The 23,664-nt window shown below is 47.8% G+C and overlaps 1 protein-coding gene across 1 annotated transcript in view; it reads right to left on the reverse strand.

The window, feature by feature from the left end:
* Positions 1 to 23,664, reverse strand: part of LOC124711312 (putative fatty acyl-CoA reductase CG5065) — a 402,306-nt gene that overhangs the window by 39,700 nt on the left and 338,942 nt on the right. Inside the window, exons 3-4 of the mRNA XM_047241329.1 lie at positions 7,783 to 8,195; positions 3,521 to 3,769 (exon numbers count right to left, since the gene is read on the reverse strand). Coding sequence (XP_047097285.1) covers positions 3,521 to 3,769; positions 7,783 to 8,195 — 662 coding nt within the window. The remainder of the gene's footprint in view (positions 1 to 3,520; positions 3,770 to 7,782; positions 8,196 to 23,664) is intronic.

A 23,664-nucleotide genomic window follows, 5' to 3' on the forward strand; every position in this document is an offset into this window, starting at 1 on the left:
GCATTTGCACGCGAGATGAATTTTTCTTTCAGCACTGTGTGGCGAATATTACGGGAAATGCAGCTAAACCCCTACCGTTCAGAGAAAGTGGACTTTCGATTCCTGCTGACTTCGCACTTCGTGTCATGTTCAGCCGATAGTTCTTGCAGTGTCTTACAGTCGATTCCCACATTGCTGCGTATGTACTTTTCACGCATGTAGCGTGTTTCACCAGAGACCGAATGATAAATAGTCGTAATAGTTATGTTTGGGCCAATGAGAATCCACATGCTACAGTTGTGAAGCGCCATCAGCACGGATTATAGCTCAACGTGTGGACAGTCATAGTCAATAACTGTGCGCTAAGCCCATATTCAGCAGCGTACTCAGTGTTTATCAGAGGCATGCCACTCAGGTTCCTAGAACATATCCCACTTGTTATTCGTCATGATGGAACCCCCACCTCACTTTGCACTTGAACACTCGGATGACACTTTCCTCAAGAGTGGATAGGCAGAGGAGGTGCTGTTTCGTGTCCAGCAAATTCACGTGATCTGACACCACTTGAGTCCTTCTCGTGGGATCACGTGGAATGTCTTGCGTACGAGATGCCTGTCGAGACTGAAGAGGATCTCCTGGCAATAATTATCGCTGCCTGCGACTCCAAATGACACTTGGGATACTAGAACGTGTACGACTGAACTTGGTGCGACAATGCCATGACTACTCAGATGCTGGGGGACGTAAGTTTGAACAATTGTAAATGTAGCAGCTTGTGCAAGTAGAGCGTGTAATGGGATTCATGATTAGTGTACCTCAGAGTTAGCATTTTTGGTCTCTCTGACATCAAGTTATGTGCGTCGTTACTAGTCGATCAACAGAGGAAATTATCAGAGGGTATTATGGAGAATTCGGCGGGAATTCCGTAGGGATGTTGAGACCCTTACTTTGAATGCTGCAAGAGACGGAATTTGTATAGATTTTCGCTTATACTTTTCGACTCAGTCGTTTCCTTACCTCAAATTGACACATTTACCCTTCTCCATCATCGTTGAAAGTTTGTGAGATCGTCACGGAATTATCTTGTATGTACAGGATGAGCCAGAACTCCACTGGCAAAATTTCAGACGTTGATGAGGCATATTTTCTAAATATTTTGGTGTAACGGGAGGCCTCAAATCAAAAATGTTCAAATGTGTGTGAATTCCTAAGGGACCAAACTAGTGAGGTCATCGGTCCCTAGTCTTACACGCTACTTAAACTAACTTATGCTAAAACAACACATACACCCATGCCGGAGGGAGGACTCGAACCTCCGGCGGGAGGGGTCGCGCAGTTCGTTTGTCATCCCAACTATCTAAACTTACGGGAAAATACCTTCACTACAGTGAAAAACTCTACTATGACAACACAAAGCAGTAATGCAACAACCATCAAACAGATGCAAAAGTCGTGTAAATGCAACAACCTTCAAACAGATGCAAAAGTCGTGTAATGCAACAACCGTCAAACAGATGCAAAAGTCGTGTAATGCAACAACCGTCAAACAGATGCAAAAGTCGTGTAATGCAACAACCTTCAAACAGATGCAAAAGTCGTGTAATGCAACAACCTTCAAACAGATTTTGCATCTGTCTGTAATGCAAGAACCTTCAAACAGATGCAAAAGTCATGTAATGGGAGAGCATCTCTGCCACTCTACCATTGCTCTCAGTGTACTCAAAACACGAGGTGCACATCAGCCAAGTCTCCATCGGCGAACGTGTCCGTACTGCTGTGCATCACTGTAAAGGAACAAATAACTCGTCCAGCGAAAGAAAGAAAAAGCGAGCGGTACTGAATGCAGTCTTGAAGTTGAAAAGTAAAGTGGGCTTCACTGCTGTCAACAAGTACCGTCAGTGAATCGTACAAGTGCTTCCAAATAACACACAGCGCTTACCGCCGACATTTGCAGTGTTGTGCATACGTCTTCGATGCAATACGGTTACGAAGATAAATGAGGGCAAGAAATCAAACGAAGATTACTGTGTAACGAGCCGCCGGAAACAACGTACCCCTTGCGCCAAAATACTGGAATAATATGGTGAACAACCTCTGAAACCTTGTCGATGGAGTTCTGGTTCACCCTGTACAGGGTGTTTCGAAAAGGACTTTACAATTTCAAAAATCCAAATAAATTCATTGAAGGAAGGTATAGACCTGGGTTTAGTGTTATTCTGTAGAGAAACAAATAGAGCTTCTTTACCTTACACCAAAGATGTTGTATGTGGCTTCCGTTGGTTATCCTGCACACATATCATCGGAAGTCAATTGCTTCCCAATCTCGCTATAGCACTGCAGATGCAACTTGCTCAGTGGCTGCGTAAATCCTTGCTCTTAGTTCAGGTAGAGAAACCGGCGTAGGAAGTACAAACATGATATCCCTCATGAATCTACATAAAAAAAATTGAGTGGAGTCAGGTCTAGGAAACGTGGGGGCCATGCAATTGGCGCATCACGGCCAATCCATTGACCTGGAAAGCGGTCACTGAGAAAATCTCGGACATCAGACAGCTACTGGGGTAGTGCACCATCTTGCATGACGTACACATTCCGTTCTTGGTCACCCTCATCGATCTGTTGTATCAAAAATTGTTGTAACATATCCACGTACACTATCCCGTTGATGGTTCTCTCATGGAAAATAAGGGGCCGTACACTTTGTTCTTGCTCAGTGCACAAAAAACGTTCAGTTTATGGCTATCGCGAGCATGTTGCAATGTCTGATCTGCGTTTTCACTCCCCCAAATCCTACAGTTATGTGTGTTAACGATTTTGTCCAAGAAATGTTCATCCTCATGTAATCGATTTAACATATCCGCACAGAAGGTCTTGCGAGCAATCTCATCAGTGTCTTTTACTGATTGTACGATCGTCATTTGTAAGGTTTCAGATGCAAACCGTTTCTCAAGACACGCCAAACGGTCACGTGTGGAATTTGCAGTTCACGAGATGCACGCCGGGTCGGTTTCGTAGGGGCTGTTGACAAAATGTTGTCTCACTCGCTCAACGACGTCGTCAGATGTGCTTGGACGACCTGATGATTTCCCACGTCTTACCGAGCACCCCGTTTCTACAAAACATTTATGCCACACATAAACTGTACGCCTACTAGGAGGGTCTTTAGCGTACTTGGTACGGAAATTAGGCTGAACTGTTGTCGCCGGCTTGGATTCTCCAAACAAAAACAAACAGCTAGCACGCTCGGGTCCAGTGAAGGCAGCCATCTTTAACGCCAACTGCCGCTAGCGCTCCTTGCGGTGCGATTCGGCACTAGCGAACTACGCGAAACAAAACTTGATGTATTTCCCTACAAACTGACACTAGAATCACCTCTGTAGGTACAATGAATTAATTTATACGAATTTTCAAAGTTGTAAAAGTCATTTTTGAAACAGCCTGTGTATAGACTTCTAATTGCGCTCCTGCAGCTGGCGTACGTCATGCTTTTACGCGACACTGACTGCAGCGCTTGCAGACGGGTGTGCGGTGCCGGGCCTACCTGCAGCTGGCGCATCTCGCGGCACAGCTCGATGACGCGCTGCGTGCCCAGCGTGTTGAGCGTGACGGCGGCCTTGAGCTTCTCGTTGAAGCGGACGGTGGCGGCCGAGTGGAAGACGACGTTGACGCAGGCGGCGAGGCGCTGTCGGTCTGCCGCGCTCAGCCCCAGCTGCGGCTCCGTCACGTCGCCGCTCACGCTCACCACCTTCTGGAAAGCCGACGGGCACTCCTGGCGCACGCGCTCGAACACCTGCCGGAACCGCACGCCGTCAGCAAATACTCACACTGCCTGTGCCAGCCGTGACGTATTCAAAAAAAAATGGCTCTGAGCACTATGGGACTTAACATCTATGGTCATCAGCCCCCTAGAACTTAGAACTACTTAAACCTAACTAACCTAAGGACAGCACACAACACCCAGTCATCACGAGGCAGAGAAAATCCCTGACCCCGCCGGGAATCGAACCCGGGAACCCGGGCGTGTGAAGCGAGAACGCTACCACGCGACCACGAGCTGCGGACGTGACGTATTCGAAATGGCGGACAATTACTCGTCAAAAAGCAGATTTCAGAGTACCTGATGGCTCAACACAAAAGTTTTGTCTCAAGTACAGATAGTGTTGACGATCAGTGGACAAAGTTCAAAACCATCGTACAATATGTGTTAGATGACTATGTGCCAAGAAAGAGCGTAAGAGATGGAAAAGAGCCACCGTGGTACAACAGCCGAGTTAGAAAACTGCTGCGGAAGCAAAGGGAACTTCAAAGCAAACATAAACATAGCCAAAGCCTTGCAGACAAATATAAATTACGCGAAGCGAAATGTAGTGTGAGAAGGGCTATGCGAGAGGCGTTCAATGAATTCTAAAGTAAAGTTCTATGTGCTGACTAGGCAGAAAATCCTAAGAAATTTTGGTCTTACGTCAAAGCGGTAGGTGGATCAAAACAAAATGTCCTGACACACTGGGACCAAAATGGTACTGAAACAGAGGATGACAGACTAAAGGCCGAAATACTAAATAGCTTTTTCCAAAGCTGTTTCACAGAGGAAGACCGCACCGTAGTTCCTTCTCTACATTGTCGCACAGATGACAAAATGGTAGATATCGAAACAGACGACAGAGAGATAGAGAAACAATTAAAATCGCTCAAAAGAGGAAAGGCCGCTGGACCTGATGGGATACCAGTTCGATTTTACACACAGTACGCGAAGGAACTTGCCCTCCTTCTTGCAGCGGTGTACCGTAGGTCTCTAGAAGAGCGTAGCGTTCCAAAGGATTGGAAAAGGGTACAGGTCATCCCCGTTTTCAAGAAGGGACGTCGAACAGATGTGCAGAACTATAAACCTATATCTCTAACGTCGATCAGTTGTAGAATTTTGGAACACGTATTATGTTCGAGTATAATGACTTTTCTGGAGACTAGAAATCTACTCTGTAGGAATCAGCATGGGTTTCGAAAAAGACGATCGTGTGAAACCCAGCTCGCGCTATTCGTCCACGAGACTCAAGAGGGCCATAGACACGGGTTCCCAGGTAGATGCCGTGTTTCTTGACTTACGCAAGGCGTTCGATACAGTTCCCCACAGTCGTTTAATGAACAAAGTAAGAGCATGTGGACTATCAGACCAATTGTGTGATTGGATTGAAGAGTTCCTAGATAACAGAACGCAGCATGTCATTCTCAATGGAGAGAAGTCTTCGGAAGTAAGAGTGATTTCAGGTGTGCCGCAGGGGAGTGTCGTAGGACCGTTGCTTTTCACGATATACATAAATGTCCTTGTGGATGACATCGGAAGTTCACTGAGGCTTTTTGCGGATGATGCTGTGGTATATCGGGAGGTTGTAACAATGGAAAATTGTACTCAAATGCAGGAGGATCTGCAGCAAATTGACGCATGGTGCAGGGAATGGAAATTGAATCTCAATGTAGACAAGTGTAATGTGCTGCTAATATATAGAAAGAAAGATCCTCTTTCATTTAGCTACAATATAGCAGGTCAGCAACTGGAAGCAGTTAATTCCGTAAATTATCTGGGAGTAGGCATTAGGAGTGATTTAAAATGGAATGATCATATAAAGTTGATCGTCGGTAAAGCAGATGCCAGACTGAGATTCATTGGAAGAATCCTAAGGGAATGCAATCCGAAAACAAAGGAAGTAGGTTACAGTACGCTTGTTCGCCCACTGCTTGAATATTGCTCAGCAGTGTGGGATCCGTACTAGATAGGATTGATAGAAGAGATAGAGAAGATCCAACGGAGAGCAGCGCGCTTCGTTACAGGATCATTTAGTAATCGCGAAAGCGTTACGGAGATGATAGATAAACTCCAGTTGAAGACTCTGCAGGAGAGACGCTCAGTAGCTCGGTACGTGCTTTTGTTGAAGTTTCGAGAACATACCTTCACCGAGGAGACAAGCAGTATATTGCTCCCTCCTACGTATATCTCGCGAAGAGACCATGAGGATAAAATCAGAGAGATTGGAGCCCACACAGAGGCATACCGACAATCCTTCTTTCCACGAACAATACGAGACTGGAATAGAAGGGAGAACCGATAGAGGTACTCAATGTACCCTCCGCCACACACCGTCAGGTGGCTTGCGGAGTATGGATGTAGATGTAGATGTAAAATCCAGTACGCTGAATGTGTCGAAGACACTGATATTCGACATCTGGTTAGCCCCGTGATTAAATATCACACAAGTGCAAGCAGGGACAGAAAAGAACAATGACAATATTTTCTCTCTGTATTACTGTTTGTAATGTAATTTGTCGTGACATACTGACGTACACAATAGTCTGAGATCTAGTTTAGGTTGCAAGATGACAGGTAGACAGTGCGTTATTGAAGCCAACAGATGGGACGGAATGTGATGAGAGTAAGTATAATTCTTGTTATGGTACACACACTCTATGACAAGAAAATATGAATGCGACGTATCACGTACGAATTATCCAAATGGGACGGGAATCAGTAGATGTGCAGTACATATACAGAAAAAAATATCATTACAATTTCAGAAAAAATTGGGTGATTTATTCAAGAGAATGAGCTTCACAAGTTGAGCAAATAAACAAGACGTTGGTCCACCTCTGGCCCTTATGCAAACAGCTACACGATTTGGCACTGATTGATGGAATTGTTGGATTTCCTCCTGCATATCGACCCAAATTCTGTCCAATTGGCGAGTTAGATCGTCCAAATTCCGAGCTGGTTGGAGGGCCCTGCCCATAATGCTCCAAACTTTCTCAACTTGATAAAGATCCGGTTAACTTGCTGACCAAGGCAAGGTTTGGCAAGCGCGAAGACACGCAGTAGAAAACTCAGGCCGTGTGGGGGCAGGCATACCCTGCTGAAACGTAGCTCCAAAATGGCTAGCCACGAAAGGCAGCAAAACGGGGCGCGTAGTACACTGTCGACGTACTGCTGTGCTGTAATGTTAGGGTGCTCGGCATCATTGCTGGTTGTCGGGCGACAGTCACGTCGGCATCTCAACGCTGTCTGGGACGCCTTCAGACACGTCCTTGACCTGGAATCTCATTGACTGGAGTAGGACTGTCTTCAGAGATGAGTCCCGTTTTGGACTGAGCCCTGATCACCAGTGAAGACGTGTCTGGAGACGCCCCATACAGCGGTGGGATGCCAACCTCACTTTCCCCTGCCATACAGTCCGGCAACCGGGAGTGGTGGTCTGGGACGCCATTTCATTTCATAGCAGGTCCTTTTTGGTGCACACCCGCAGCACCCTTACAGCACAGCAATACCTCGACGATATTACATGTCCCGCTCTGCTACCTTCGTGACAAACCATCTCGGGTTGACATTTCAGAGAGATAACGGCTGCCCGCACACGAGACTTTCTCCTGATTCTCCGCGTGTTTGCCAAACACTACCGTGCCCAGCAAGGTCGCCGGATCTACCCCCAATTTAGAACGTTTGGAGCAATGAGATCACCAATTTAATATTAGAGAGCGGTGTGGAGTGCAAAAATCGTAGAGGGAGACCGAGAGATGAATACACTAAGCAGATTCAGAAGGATGTAGGTTGCAGTAGGTACTGGGAGATCAATAAGGTTGGACGGGATAGAGTAGCAAGTAGCGCTGCATCAGACCAGTCTCTGGACTGAAGACCAGAACGACAATAAACGCGCCAATTGGACAGACTTTGGCACGATATCCTCAATCGGTCGACGCCGAGCTGAAGAACTGCTCGCACATCGCTAGAGAGGAGATGCGAGTGTCCCGGCAGCGGGCACGTACCGGGTGCTTGAGCAGCTCGTGGTGGCGCGAGTCGACGTCGAGGCCGCGCTTGGGCCGGATGAGCAGGAAGACGGTGGCGATGTCGGGGCAGCAGCGCAGCAGCTTCTCGACCAGCGCCTTGCCCACGAAGCCGGTGGCGCCCGTCACCAGCACGCACGCGTCGCGGTAGAAGCCCTGCACGGGGCCGCCCGCCTCCAGCGGGTTCTTGTTGCTGCTCTCGCCGTCGTTGTTGTTGTTGTTGTTGCTGCTGCTGCTGCTGCTGGCGAGCGGGCTGGCGTCGCCGGCGCCGGCGCTGCCGGAGCTGCAGCTGCTGGGCCCCATGGCGGGGGCGGCGCTGGGGGCGGAGGCGCTGGCGGCGGCGGAGTCCTCGGGGGCGGCCTCAGCGGCTACGTGGCCACATAGGGGCGGCGAACCTGCAACACGAGAGGAGGCGCCGACTCAGCAGCGGTCCGACGACACGTGACGGAGCTCCAACTGGTAGCGAGCGCTACTCGACACCTGACTAGGGCGGCCTGAGTGCGAACCACACGCGAGAAAGTACGAACTATGTACAACGACGGGCTACATCTCTGCTAAAAATTTGGCCATTTCGCGAAACGCAGAAGGAGATATAATAAAGCACACAACCGTAGAAACTCTGATTTCAAAAAATCTGCAATAAGAATTCTCATGCAGTATGTGATCCAAAGTATGCGGACACCTATTAGTAGATAGTAATATGAGGTGTACCCAAAAATGGTTCAAATGGCTCTGAGCACTATGGGACTTAACTTCTGAGGCCATCAGTCCCCTAGAACTTAGAACTACTTGAACCTAACTAAGCTAAGGACATCACACACATCAATGCCCGAGGCAGGATTCGAACGGTAGCTGTCGCGCGGTTCCAGATTGTAGCGCCTAGAACCGCTCGGGAGGTGTACCCACCTCTCGCCTTTATGACGGCTTGAAGTACGCTTGGGAAACTTTCAGTGAGATGTCCGAATGTCTGTGCAGCAACGTCAGCCCGTTCACCCCAAGAGTCGAAATCAGAGATGGTAGCGGTACTGGACGCTGCATTCTGGAGCGAAGTCGACTTTCTGACTCATCCTACAGGTGTCAAATTGGGACTCTGGGCAGACCATTCCATTTGAGGAACGTTATTGCTAAGAAGCGAGTGCGTCACAGGGTGCGTTGTAATGCTGATACAAATAACCATCGCCTCCGAGGTGTTCCTCTAGTGTAGGGGCTACGCAGTGCTGTAAAGTGTGTTCGTATCTTTCTGGATGTAACGTTTGCGTAAGTACGATGAGGGGACCACACCCTAACCAACAACAGCACTCCCCATATCGTAACACCAGCTCCTCCCAACTTGACTGCTGGCACTGCGTATGACGACAGGAGAGGTCCTCCAGCATTCGCTAAGCCCAAACCCTTCCCGTGGACTGCCACAAAGCACAGCGTGATTCATCACATCAAATCACCATTTTCCAGTCCATCACTATCCAGCCTCCTTTTATAATGTCAGGTACGCATCTCGCGACCTCTCGTGCTCAGTTCCGCAATACGAAGGGGTGTCCGGGTACTTCTGATCACACACAATGTACAAACAGCCATGATAATTTCTTAGCAAAGGTAGCACACAAAACTGAAAACCATCTTCTTCAACAATACTCCCTGTCACTGATCCCAGTACAACATTTTATTCGCTTATTAGAAGCTGTAATCACTTACCGAGTGGGCTGCATAAGGCCATTTCGATCCCTGTTCACCCATTAGAATAATAAGACAACGAGTTACAGTTTGAGTCACCGTGAAGCAGAAAAAGGTAATGATATTCAGATAAAACAAGAAAGGAAATTAATTCAAATTTAGATGTGGAATAATTCGTGTTATACTGACTAATTGCCATCTTTTATTAATTTGTTAGTTGCTGTTTTACATAGGACTTGCACCTTAGAAGATATTGCAATCCACGTTTCAAAGATGTTATTATTATTATTACTGTTCAAAATCCATTGTACAACAATAAAGCTATGACGCGTCGTGGAAATACGAGGTATGTCCACAAAGTAAGTTCCGTTTGGTTATATAAAACAAACGTGCACCGATACAGAAAAAAACATTTATTGTACAAAAATCTACAACTGTTAAACTACACTCCTGGAAATGGAAAAAAGAACACATTGACACCGGTGTGTCAGACCCACCATACTTGCTCCGGACACTGCGAGAGGGCTGTACAAGCAATGATCACACGCACGGCACAGCGGACACACCAGGAACCGCGGTGTTGGCCGTCGAATGGCGCTAGCTGCGCAGCATTTGTGCACCGCCGCCGTCAGTGTCAGCCAGTTTGCCGTGGCATACGGAGCTCCATCGCAGTCTTTAACACTGGTAGCATGCCGCGACAGCGTGGACGTGAACCGTATGTGCAGTTGACGGACTTTGAGCGAGGGCGTATAGTGGGCATGCGGGAGGCCGGGTGGACGTACCGCTGAATTGCTCAACACGTGGCGCGTGAGGTCTCCACAGTACATCGATGTTGTCGCCAGTGGTCGGCGGAAGGTGCACGTGCCCGTCGACATGGGACCGGACCGCAGCGACGCACGGATGCACGCCAAGACCGTAGGATCCTACGCAGTGCCGTAGGGGACCGCACCGCCACTTCCCAGCAAATTAGGGACACTGTGGCTCCTGGGGTATCGGCGAGGACCATTCGCAACCGTCTCCATGAAGCTGGGCTACGGTCCCGCACACCGTTAGGCCGTCTTCCGCTCACGCCCCAACATCGTGCAGCCCGCCTCCAGTGGTGCCGCGACAGGCGTGAATGGAGGGACGAATGGAGACGTGTCGTCTTCAGCGATGAGAGTCGCTTCTGCCTTGGTGCCAATGATGGTCGTATGCGTGTTTGGCGCCGTGCAGGTGAGCGCCACAATCAGGACTGCATACGACCGAGGCACACAGGGCCAACACCCGGCATCATGGTGTGGGGAGCGACCTCCTACACTGGCCGTACACCACTGGTGATCGTCGAGGGGACACTGAATAGTGCACGGTACATCCAAACCGTCATCGAACCCATCGTTCTACCATTCCTAGACCGGCAAGGGAACTTGCTGTTCCAACAGGGCAATGCACGTCCGCATGTATCCCGTGCCACCCAACGTGCTCTAGAAGGTGTAAGTCAACTACCCTGGCCAGCAAGATCTCCGGATCTGTCCCCCATTGAGCATGTTTGGGACTGGATGAAGCGTCGTCTCACGCGGTCTGCACGTCCAGCACGAACGCTGGTCCAACTGAGGCGCCAGGTGGAAATGGCATGGCAAGCCGTTCCACAGGACTACATCCAGCATCTCTACGATAGTCTCCATGGGAGAATAGCAGCGTGCCTTGCTGCGAAAGGTGGATATACACTGTACTAGTGCCGGCATTGTGCATGCTCTGTTGCCTGTGTCTATGTGCCTGTGGTTCTGTCAGTGTGATCATGTGATGTATCTGACCCCAGGAATGTGTCAATAAAGTTTCCCCTTCCTGGGACAATGAATTCACGGTGTTCTTATTTCAATTTCCAGAAGTGTACTTTTCTACATAGCTCCAGAAATTTTGTAGGCACTTGTTATGGCGTGGAACAAGTTTTTGTATGCCTTCTTCATAGAAGGTTGCCGCCTGTGATGCAACCATTTGGTAACATGTTCTATCAGCTCGTCTTCATCGTTGTTGAAGTGTTGACCACCAAGGACAGATTTTAGGTGTAAGAAGAGATGAAAGTCGCTAGGAGCGAGGTCCGTACGGAGGACGATCAAACGCGTCCCAGTGAAATTCCCGTAAGAGTTGTTTGCTCACATTCGATGTGTGAGGTCGGGCATTATCGTGGAATAAAAACAACACCTTTTGGCTCTAACCCTCGGCGCTTGGTCTGTACAGCGCAGCGCAATTTCTTAATTGTCTCGCAGTAACCATGTGTAGTGATTGTTTGGCCTCGTGGTAAGAAATCAATGAGCAAAATGCCTTTTCTGTCCCAAAAAACGGTTCACGTGACTTTTCGAGGTGTCAAGATTTGCTTAGGCTTCACGTTCGTTGGGGATGAAGTGTGCCTCCATTCCATTGATTGTCGTTATGTTTCAGGGGTGTCGTACGATACCCGAGTTTCATCCCCCGCGACTTTTCATCCCCCGCGACTATCCGAGAAAGAAAACCATCGCCTTCTTCATTGTAGCGTGTCAGAAACTGAAGTGCTCTGCCCATTCGTTGTTTTTCGTGTTGTTCAGTAAGAATTTTGGGTACCCAACGTGAGCAAAGTTTTCGAAATTTACAATTGTGCTTAATCTTCTGTTCAATTGTATGAACCAGTTCATCAGTAACCACAGACGGGCGTCCACTTCGTTCTTCATTGTGCACTTGACCACGTCCTTCATTGAACATTGTGACCCATCTTCTAACCATTGAATCACTCGTAGCATTTTGTCCGTAAACCTCGCAGATTTGCCGATGAATTTCCTTTGGTTTAACTTTCTTTGCATTTAGAAAGCGAGTCACAGATCCGATTTCACACGCGGCGGTATTTTCAATTACGGCTGACATTATAAAGAAGCACTGCAAAGCACACTTCGCCAGCAGCGGTCTAACAATGGCGTACATGTCTTCTCCTCGAGTCAGAGTAACTGCCGCGCGTGCTCGGGAACTGCGACCGTAGCGCTGCCGCGGATAGAAATAGGAACGGAACTCACTTCGCGGACGACCCACGCAGTACTAAGAAAAGTTGCTGGACCGCGGGGCAGTCGAACAGAACCCGAGATTTCTCAGGCTGTGACATAAACAGCTCGAGCAGTTCCAGTCACGCGCAAACGCCGCACTACCTCAGTCGCTTGCAGCGTGCCGTCGCAGTAGGGACCGTCTGGAGGGATTCGCTGGAGGTGGCCGACACCGCCGTGTGTGCGACGCGCGTCTTGACCGGCCGTGCCGCCACGCACGTGCGTCTGCGCAGTCGCAGAGTCCGCGGCGGCAGTCCGCTCCACTCACTCACCCCCGCCCCCCCCCCCCCCACACACCCCACCAACGTGTTGTCGTCACGTCGCTGACCGCCATATTTTCTTAGCCACGTAAGGAGCAAACGCAAACAAGTACACTACTGGCCATTGAAATTGCTACACCACGAAGATGACGTGCTAGAGACGCGAAATTTAACCGACAGGAAGATGCTGTGATATGCAAATGATTAGCTTTTCAGAGCATTCACACAAGGTTGGCGCCGGTGGCTACACCTACGACGTGCTGACACGAGGAAAGATTCCAACCGATTTCTCGTACACAAACAGTAGTTGACCAGCGTTGCCTGGTGAAACGTTGTTGTGATGCCTCGTGTAAGGAGGAGAAATGCGTACCACCACGTTTCCGACTTTGATAAAGGTCGGATTGTAGCCTACCGCTATTACGGTTTATCGTATCGCGACATTGCTGTTCGCGTTGGTTGAGATCCAATAACTGTTAACACAATATGGAATCGGTGGGTTCAGGAGGGTAATGCGGAACGCCGTGCTGGACCCTAACGGCCTCGTATCACTAGCAGTCGAGATGACAGGCATCTTATCCGCATGGCTGTAACGGATCGTGCAGCCACGTCTCGATCCCTTAGTCAACAGATGGGGACGTTTGCAAGACAACAACCATCTGCACGAACAGTTCGACGACGTTTGCAGCAGCATGGACTATCAGCTCGGAGACCATGGCTGCGGTTACCCTTGACGCTGCATCACAGACAGGAGCGCCTGTGATGGTGTACACTCAACGACGAACCTGGGTGCACAAATGACAAAACGTCATTTTTTCGGATGAATCCAGGTTCTGTTTACAGCATCATGATGGTCGCATCCGTGTTTGGCGACATCGCGGTGAACGCACATTGGAAGCGTGTATTCGTCATCGCCATACTGGCGTATCAGCCGGCGTGATGGTATGGGGTGTCATTGGTTACACGTCTCGGTCACCTCTTGTTCGCATTGACGGCACGTTGAACAGTGGACGTTACTTTTCAGGTGTGTTACGACCCGTGGCTCTACCCTTCATTCGATCTCTACGAAAACCCTACATTTGAGCAGGATAATGCACGACCGCATGTTGCAAGTCCTGTACGGGCCTTTATGGATACGGAAAATGTTCGACTGCTGCCCTGGCCAATACATTTTCCAGATCTCTCACCAACTGAAAACGTCTGGTCAATGGTGGCCGAGCAACTGGCTCGTCACAATACGCCAGTCACTACTCTTGGTGAACTGTGGTATCGTGTTGAAGCTGCATGGGCAGCTGTACCTGTACACGCCATCCGAGCTCTGTTTGACTCAATGCCCAGCCGTATCAAGGCCGTTATTACGTTCAGAGGAGGTTGTTTTGGGTACTGATTTCTCAGGATCTATGCACCCAAATTGCGTGAAAATGTCAGTTCTAGCATAATATATTTGTCCAATGAATACCCGTTTATCATCTGCATTTCTTCATGGTGTAGCAATTTTAATGGCCAGTAGTGTATATAATCGACACAGTTATGCTGTCTATGCGTTACAGCATCTTGGGTGCCAGCAAACAAACAATACTGTCAAATTTGTTACGTCACACAGACCGAACATTGAAGTTGGGCAGATGGCTGGAAAATTCCGTTTTCGAGATAGAAAGACACTAACGTTCACACACACACGCGCGCACAAACAGCTTCAACGACTAGAGATACGACGTTCATATCCACAGGACGTGTACATTAGTATGTTGCGCAGATATCATTAGCATTTCAGTCACCTCGGTACAGCATGTGCCCTGCTACCTAGGAGGCACACGGTCTGCCAGTGGCCCTGGTAACTTGATCCATGTGTGATGGCATCGATGTGTATAAGGCTCGTATGGCCTCCTGTGGTTTAGGCATTCATGCTGCATTCACCTGGTTGCAAAGTCCATCTGTGGTGGCTTCACCACATCTCACACATTGGCGACAAGTCCAGTGTCCAGGCGGGACTGCGCAAATGGCTGACATCCTGTGACACCGAGAAGGCGCGCGTTGGTGCAACATGTGGTCGTGCATTGTCTTGCTGAAAAATGGCGTCTGGAGTGTTATGCAGAAAGGGCATGGCTGTGGGTCGCTGGATGTCATTCCCGTAGGTCATACTGTTCACAGTGCCCCGGACACGCACCAACTGTGGTTTGTGACTGCACCCAATAGCACCTCAGACCGCAAGACCTGGAGTTGGTGCTGTACGTCTTGTCCGAATGCGGTTACCGTGATGCCGCTCCCCCTGTCTGCGGAGAACTAAAACGCGGCCATCAGTTTCAAACAAACAGAACTAGATTCGTCCATAAACACTATCTGACGCCACTCGTGTCCGCAGTGACGTCGTTCCGTACACCATCGGCATCTAACATGTCTCTGCACATGCGTCAAACGTAGACGGAGAAGTGGACGACGCGCACGTAACCCGTCTGCGTGGCGGCAACGGACCGTCACCCCTGATGGTATGCGTTGTGTTCCACTGTTCCACTGCTGCGCCAGAGCCGAGGAGGACGCAGATCTGTCCTGCAATGCCATTCGTATGCGGTGTCGATGTTCTCGGAGGATGGTCTGGCTGGTGACAGCTGACCCACCTCGTCGTGTTCCACAGCCTTCCGTCAACCACATTCCACACCAGTTGCACTGCTGAAACATTTCTTCCCAGCAGCAATTTCGCCGACGGATACATCACATTCTCTCGTGCCAATAATGCGCCCTCCTTCAGAGTCACTGAATTGACGGTACGGTTCGCATATACCGGGTGATCAAAACGTCAGTAGCCGGCCGGGGTGGCCGAGCGGTTCTAGGCGCGTAGTCTGGAACCGCGCGACCGCTACGGTCGCAGGTTCGAATCCTGCCTCGGGCATGGATGTGTGTGATGTCCTTGGGTTAGTGAGGTTTAAGTAGTTCTAAGTTGTAGGGGACTGATCACCACAGCAGTTAAGTCCCATAGTGCTCAGAGCCATTTGAATCATTTGAACCAAAAAGTCAGTATAAATTTGAAAACTTAATAAACCACGGACTAATGTAGATAGAGAGGTAAAAATTGACACACATGCTTGGAATGACATGGGGCTTAATTAGAACCACCCCATATTGCTAGGCGCGTGAAAGATCTCTTGCGCGCGTCGTTTGGTGGTGATCGTGTGCTCAGCCGCCACTTTCGTCATGCTTGGCCTCCCAGGTCCCCAGACCTCAGTCCGTGCGATTATTGGCTTTGGGGTTACCTTGAGTCGCAAGTGTATTGTGATCGACCGACATCTCTAGGGATGCTGAAAGACAACATCCGACGCCAATGTGTCACCATAACTCCGGACACGCTTTACAGTTCTGTTCACAACATTATTCCTCGACTACAGCTGTTGTTGAGGAATGATGATGGACATACTGAGCATTTCCTGTAAAGAACATCATCTTTGCTTTGTCTTACTTTGTTATGCTCATTATTGCTATTCTTATCAGATGAAGCGCCATCTGTCGGACATTTTTGTAACTTTTGTATTTTTTTGGTTCTAATAAAACCCCATGTCATTGCAAGCATGTGTGTCAATTTGTACCCCTCTATCTACATTATTCCGTGATTTATTCAGTTTTCAAATTTATACTGACTTTTTGATCACGCGGTACACCTGCGAGGCATCCAGCACGTCTGCTCAAGTGACAGAGAGCCATTACCGTCAGCTTACAGCGACAACGAGGGCGGCAGGCACATTTTACCGGTACGCGCTGCGCCGTAAGATGGATGGTGACCTTGAGCCCGTGGGTCGACATAGCTCAAATGCTAATCATTTCTGCAGAACATACTAATGTGCATGTCCTGTGAATATGAACGTCCTGTCTCTAGTCGTTCAAAGTGTTCTGGTTTTTTTTCTGAAGATGAGTGTATAATTAAAAACAATTTTAGCTGATAATAAATCTTATTCAGTGTACAGCTGCATTAATGACAGTAATGAGATGTTAGAATGTCGTACTTCAGCAGAGTATCTGCATGCTTTACACTTCTAACATTCCTTCTACGCAACTGTCTTATTTGCCACATTTCTACATCGCTTTTTTCTGAACCTTCACGGTCATCTGGAATGAAACGCAGACGACTTTTTTAAAGTACACCTATATGGTGCATTGAGTTTGTCACAATGTATCGAGATTAGCCTGTTTGTCCAGAGTAATGTTCAAATGTGTGTGAAATCTTATGGGACTTAACTGCTAAGGTCATCAATCCCTAAGCTTACACACTACTTAACCTAAATTATCCCAAGGACAAACACAGGCCCGAGGGAGGACTCGAACCTCCGCCGAGATCAGCCGCACAGTCCATGACCGCAGCGCCCTAGACCGTTCGGCTAACCCCGCGCGGCTCTCCAGAGTAAAATTACGTGTTAAACAAAACTCGAATAAGTATACTGGCTAGGTATGTACATAATCTACAATTAAGACAGCCTTTTTATGTACGGAATTCCTTTCAAAAACGTGGACCTAACACAACGATGGGAATGCAGCATAAGGCTTGACCAAGCTGCGGCGTACGCTGTAGAGTTATGCGCGCCCTTCATACCTTAGAGGTTCTGGCAGGTGCTCTTTTCTAAGAAACAAAAGCTCTAACGCAATGCCGGCCTCTGTGGCCGAGCGGTTGTAGGCGCTTCAGTCCGGAACCGCGCTGCTGCTACGGTCGCAGGTTCGAATCCTGCCTCGGGCATGGATGTGTGTGATGTCCTTAGGTTAGTTAGGTTTAAGTAGTTCTAAGTTCTAGGGGACTGTCGACCTCAGATGTTAAGTCCCATAGTGCTTAGGGCCATTTGAACCATTTGAAACTAACGCAATATGGCATAAACGTGACCCTTCTATCTTCGATTTGAACTGCTGAATGCCGCACAAGCAAAGACATGACTCTTGAAGAAAAAACTCCAGCCCACATATCTGCAATCCTCCTCACAAGCAACGATAACGCGAGCCTCCGAATTACATATTATTTACAGCTACTATATAAGTACCAGTGTATAGTACAAATAAATGTCTTTCTAAATACGTAAGACAACTTGCTAAATGTCATTCAAGTAAAAGGTGGAGTAACTGTAAGTAAAAGTTGCAAAGAAACTCGCCAGTATGTACAGGGTGAGACACATCGCTAGTCACAAGTGTGCGTGATGACATTCTATTTAACTCAGTGGGATAATGCAGTACCTCGCACATCGCAAACATCACTCTTCAGATGCCACAGCCCACGAAAAAACGAACTCCACACTGGGAATTATTTTCTCTAAACGCGTCGTCCGAGTATTAAATAAAGCAAAACTGCATAACAAACAAAATAATTTTTCCCATATCGTAATTACACCCAGTAGCCACCGACTGCCGACAGTTTTACTGAAGCCAGTTTTCGAGGTTTTCACTGGCTACGGTAACGATACACATTGCCTAAGCCGCTGCTGCCAAGATGGATTTTAGACAGAAGTTTGTTTGTTGTGGTCCTCAGTCCTGAAACTGGTTTGATGCAGCTCTCCATGCTACTCTATCCTGTGCAAGCTTCTTCATTTCCCAGTACCTACTGCAACCTACATCCTTCTGAATCTGCTTAGTGTATTCATCTCTTGGTCTCCCTCTACGATTTTTACCCTCCACGGTGCCCTCCTATGCTAAATTTGTGATCCCTTGATGCCTCAAAACATGTCCTATCAACCGATCCCTTCTTCTAGTCAAGTTGTGCCACAAACTTCTCTTCTCCCCAATCCTATTCAATACCTCCTCATTAGTTACGTGATCTACCCATCTTATCTTCGGCATTCTTCTTGTCCAAACTATTTATCGTCCATGTTTCACTTCCATACATGGCTACACTCCATACAAATACTTTCAGAAACGACTTCCTGACACTTAAATCTATACTCGATGCTAACAAATTTCTCTACTTGAGAAACGCTTTCCTTGCCATTGCCAGTCTACATTTTATATCCTCTCTACTTCGACCATCATCAGTTATTTTACTCCCTAAATAGCAAAACTCCATTACTACTTTAAGTGTCTCATTTCATAATCTAATTCCCTCAGCATCACCCGACTTAATTTGACTACATTCCATTATCGTCGTTTTGCTTTTGTTGATGTTCATCTTATATCCTCCTTTCAAGACACTGTCCATTCCGTTCAACTGCTCTTCCAAGTCCTTTGCTGTCTCTGACAGAATTACAATGTCATCGGCGAACCTCAAAGATTTTACTTCTTCTCCATGAATTTTAATACCTACTCCGAATTTTTCTTTTGTTTCCTTTACTGCTTGCTCAATATACAGATTGAATAACATCGGGGATAGGCTACAACCCTGTCTCACTCCTTTCCCAACCACTGCTTCCCTTTCATACCCCTCGACTCTTATAACTGCCATCTGGTTTCTGTACAAATTGTAAATAGCCTTTCGCTCCCTGTATTTTACCCCTGCCACCTTCAGAATTTGAAAGAGAGTACTCCAGTCAACATTGTCAAAAGCTTTCTCTAAGTCTACAAATGCTAGAAACGTAGGTTTGCCTCTCCTTAATCTAGCGTCTAAGATAAGTCGTAGGACCAGTATTGCCTCACGTGTTCCAACATTTCTACGGAATCCAAACTGATCTTCCCCGAGGTCCGCTTCTACCAGTTTTTCCATTCGTCTGTAAAGAATTCGCGTTAGTATTTTGCAGCTGTGACTTATTAAACTGATAGTTCGGTAATTTTCACATCTGTCAGCACCTGCTTTCTTTGGGTTTGGAATTATTATATTCTTCTTGAAGTCTGAGGGTATTTCGCCTGTCTCATACATCTTGCTCACCAGATGGTAGAGTTTTGTCATGACTGGCTCTCCCGAGGCCATCAGTAGTTCATGGAATGTTGTCTACTCCCGGGGCCTTGTTTCGACTCAGGTCTTTCAGTGCTCTGTCAAACTCTTCACGCAGTATCTTATCTCCCATTTCGTCTTCATCTACATCCTCTTCCATTTCCATAATATTGTCCTCAAGTACATCGCCCTTCTATAAACCCTCTATATACTCCTTCCACCTTTCTGCCTTCCCTTCTTTGCTTAGAACTGGGTTGCCATCTGAGCTCTTGATATTCATAAAAGTGGTTCTCTTCTTTCCAAAGTTCTCTTTAATTTTCCTGTAGGCAGTATCTATCTTACCCCTAGTGAGACAAGCCTCTACATCCTTACATTTGTCCTCTAGCCATCCCTGCTTAGCCATTTTGCACTTCCTGTCGATATCATTTTTGAGACATTTGTATTCCTTTTTGCCTACTTCATTTACTGCATTTTTATATTTTCTCCTTTCATCAATTAAATTCAATATTTCTTCTGTTACCCAAGGATTTCTATTAGCCCTCGTCTTTTTACCTACTTGATCGTCTGCTGCCTTCACTAATTCATTCCTCAGAGCTACCCATTCTTCTTCTACTGTATTTCTTTCCCCCATTCCTCTCAATTGTTCCCTTATGCTCTCCCTGAAACTCTGTGCAACCTCTGGTTCTTTCAGTTTATCCTGGTCCCATCTGCTTAAATTCCCTCCTTTTTGCAGTTTCTTCAGTTTCAATCTGCAGTTCATAACCAATAGATTGTGGTCAGAATCCACATCTGCCCCAGGAAATGTCTTACAATTTAAAACCTGGTTCCTAAATCTCTGTCTTACCATTATATAATCTATCTGATACCTTTTAGTATCTCCAGGATTCTTCCAGGTATACAACCTTCTTTTATGATTCTTGAAACAAGTGTTAGCTATGATTAAGTTATGCTCTGTGCAAAATTCTACAAGGTGGCTTCCTCTTTCATTCCTTCCCCCGAATCCATATTCACCTACTATGTTTCCTTCTCTCCCTTTTCCTACTGACGAATTCCAGTCACCCATGACTATTAAATTTTCGTCTCCCTTCACTACCTGAATAATTTCTTTCATCTCGTCATACATTTCATCTATTTCTTCATCATCTGCAGAACTAGTTGGCATATAAACTTGTACTACTGTAGTAGGAATGGGCTTTGTGTCTATCTTGGACACAATAATGCGTTCACTATGGTGTTTGTAGTAGCTAACCCGCACTCCTATTTCTTTATCCATTATTAAACCTACTCCTGCATTACCCCTATTTGATTTTGAATTTATAACCCTGTAATCACCTGACCAAAAGTCTTGTTCCTCCTGCCACCGAACTTCACTAATTCCCACTATATCTAACTTTAACCTATCCATTTCCCTTTTTAAATTTTCTAACCTACCTGCCCGATTAAGGGATCTGACATTCCACGCTCCGATCCGTAGAACACCAGTTTTCTTTCTCCTGATAACGACGTCCTCCTGAGTAGTCCCCGCCCGGAGATCCGAATGGGGGACTATTTTACCTCCGGAATATTTTACCCAAGAAGACGCCATCATCATTTAATCATACAGTAAAGCTGCATGTCCTCGGGAAAAATTACGGCTGTAGTTTCCCCTTGCTTTCAGCCGTTCGCAGTACCAGCACAGCAAGGCCGTTTTGGTTAATGTTACAAGGCCAGATCAGTCAATCATCCAGACTGTTGCCCCTGCAACTACCTAAAAGGCTGCTGCCCCTCTTCAGGAACCACATGTTTGTCTGGCCTCTCAACAGATACCCCTCCGTTGTGGTTGCACCTACGGTACGGCCATCTGTATCGCTGAGGCACGCAAGCCTCCCCACCAACGGCAAGGTCCATGGTTCATGGGGGGTAGACAGAAGAACAGAGGTCAAAATGGAACCCTTCAGATGCTTCACAACGAATTTCCAACAGGACAGAGAAGGAGCTGAAAAGAGACTCGCCAAGAGGACAAAGGAGAAGGAAGGTAGATCAGAGTTCAACGTCCCGTTGACAGCGAGTAGAAACATCCGAACTGCGTCGCTTCCAGTAAACGATATACGTGTTCTTTAGTAAATAAAGACTGTAAACAAAAGAGTGGCAAAAGGAAAGAAACACAAAATAAGAACAGGTTTTACTTGGTAAGAGCGAGGAAAATACACTCCTGGAAATTGAAATAAGAACACCGTGAATTCATTGTCCCAGGAAGGGGAAACTTTATTGACACATTCCTGGGGTCAGATACATCACATGATCACACTGACAGAACCACAGGCACATAGACACAGGCAACAGAGCATGCACAATGTCGGCACTAGTACAGTGTATATCCACCTTTCGCAGCAATGCAGGCTGCTATTCTCCCATGGAGACGATCGTAGAGATGCTGGATGTAGTCCTGTGGAACGGCTTGCCATGCCATTTCCACCTGGCGCCTCAGTTGGACCAGCGTTCGTGCTGGACGTGCAGACCGCGTGAGACGACGCTTCATCCAGTCCCAAACATGCTCAATGGGGGACAGATCCGGAGATCTTGCTGGCCAGGGTAGTTGACTTACACCTTCTAGAGCACGTTGGGTGGCACGGGATACATGCGTACGTGCATTGTCCTGTTGGAACAGCAAGTTCCCTTGCCGGTCTAGGAATGGTAGAACGATGGGTTCGATGACGGTTTGGATGTACCGTGCACTATTCAGTGTCCCCTCGACGATCACCAGTGGTGTACGGCCAGTGTAGGAGATCGCTCCCCACACCATGATGCCGGGTGTTGGCCCTGTGTGCCTCGGTCGTATGCAGTCCTGATTGTGGCGCTCACCTGCACGGCGCCAAACACGCATACGACCATTATTGGCACCAAGGCAGAAGCGACTCTCATCGCTGAAGACGACACGTCTCCATTCGTCCCTCCATTCACGCCTGTCGCAACACCACTGGAGGCGGGCTGCACGATGTTGGGGCGTGAGCGGAAGACGGCCTAACGGTGTGCGGGACCGTAGCCCAGCTTCATGGAGACGGTTGCGAATGGTCCTCGCCGATACCCCAGGAGCAACAGTGTCCCTAATTTGCTGGGAAGTGGCGGTGCGGTCCCCTACGGCACTGCGTAGGATCCTACGGTCTTGGCGTGCATCCGTGCGTCGCTGCGATCCGGTCCCAGGTCGACAGGCACGTGCACCTTCCGCCGACCACTGGCGACAACATCGATGTACTGTGGAGACCTCACGCCCCACGTGTTGAGCAATTCGGCGGTACGTCCACCCGGCCTCCCGCATGCCCACTATACGCCCTCGCTCAAAGTCCGTCAACTGCACATACGGTTCACGCCCACGCTGTCGCGGCATGCTACCAGTGTTAAAGACTGCGATGGAGCTCCGTATGCCACGGCAAACTGGCTGACACTGACGGCGGCGGTGCACAAATGCTGCGCAGCTAGCGCCATTCGACGGCCAACACCGCGGTTCCTGGTGTGTCCGCTGTGCCGTGCGTGTGATCATTGCTTGTACAGCCCTCTCGCAGTGTCCGGAGCAAGTATGGTGGGTCTGACACACCGGTGTCAATGTGTTCTTTTTTCCATTTCCAGGAGTGTAGTTTCGTGGCTTCTAAGTTTACAACAGATTACATTTACAAAAGGCGACGTGCAGCTCCGCCCCCTACCGGCTACGGTGCGACCGACAACCCCAACTTGCGGCGAGTTACATCATCTCGTTTCTTTTTTTTATTATTATTGTTTATTTATTGTTCCGTGGGACCAAATTAAGGAGAAGTCTCCAAGGTCATGGAACGAGTCAATACATGAAATTATAACACGATAGTAGAAACAGATAAAATGAAATATAAGTAACATATTCAGGCGACAATTCGTAAGTTTAAATAAAGAAAATCAACAATGCAACACTGGAATTTGCTTAATTTTTCAGCTCTTCCAGGAGCTCCTCGACAGAACAGAAGAAGTGAGCCATGAGGAAACTCTTCAGTTTAGACTCAAAAGTGTTTGGGCTACTGCTAAGATTTTTTAGTTCTTGTGGTAGCTTATTGAAAATGGGTGC

Source organism: Schistocerca piceifrons, chromosome 8 (genome assembly GCF_021461385.2).
Source record: "Schistocerca piceifrons isolate TAMUIC-IGC-003096 chromosome 8, iqSchPice1.1, whole genome shotgun sequence".
Classification (NCBI taxonomy): Eukaryota; Metazoa; Arthropoda; class Insecta; order Orthoptera; family Acrididae; genus Schistocerca; species Schistocerca piceifrons.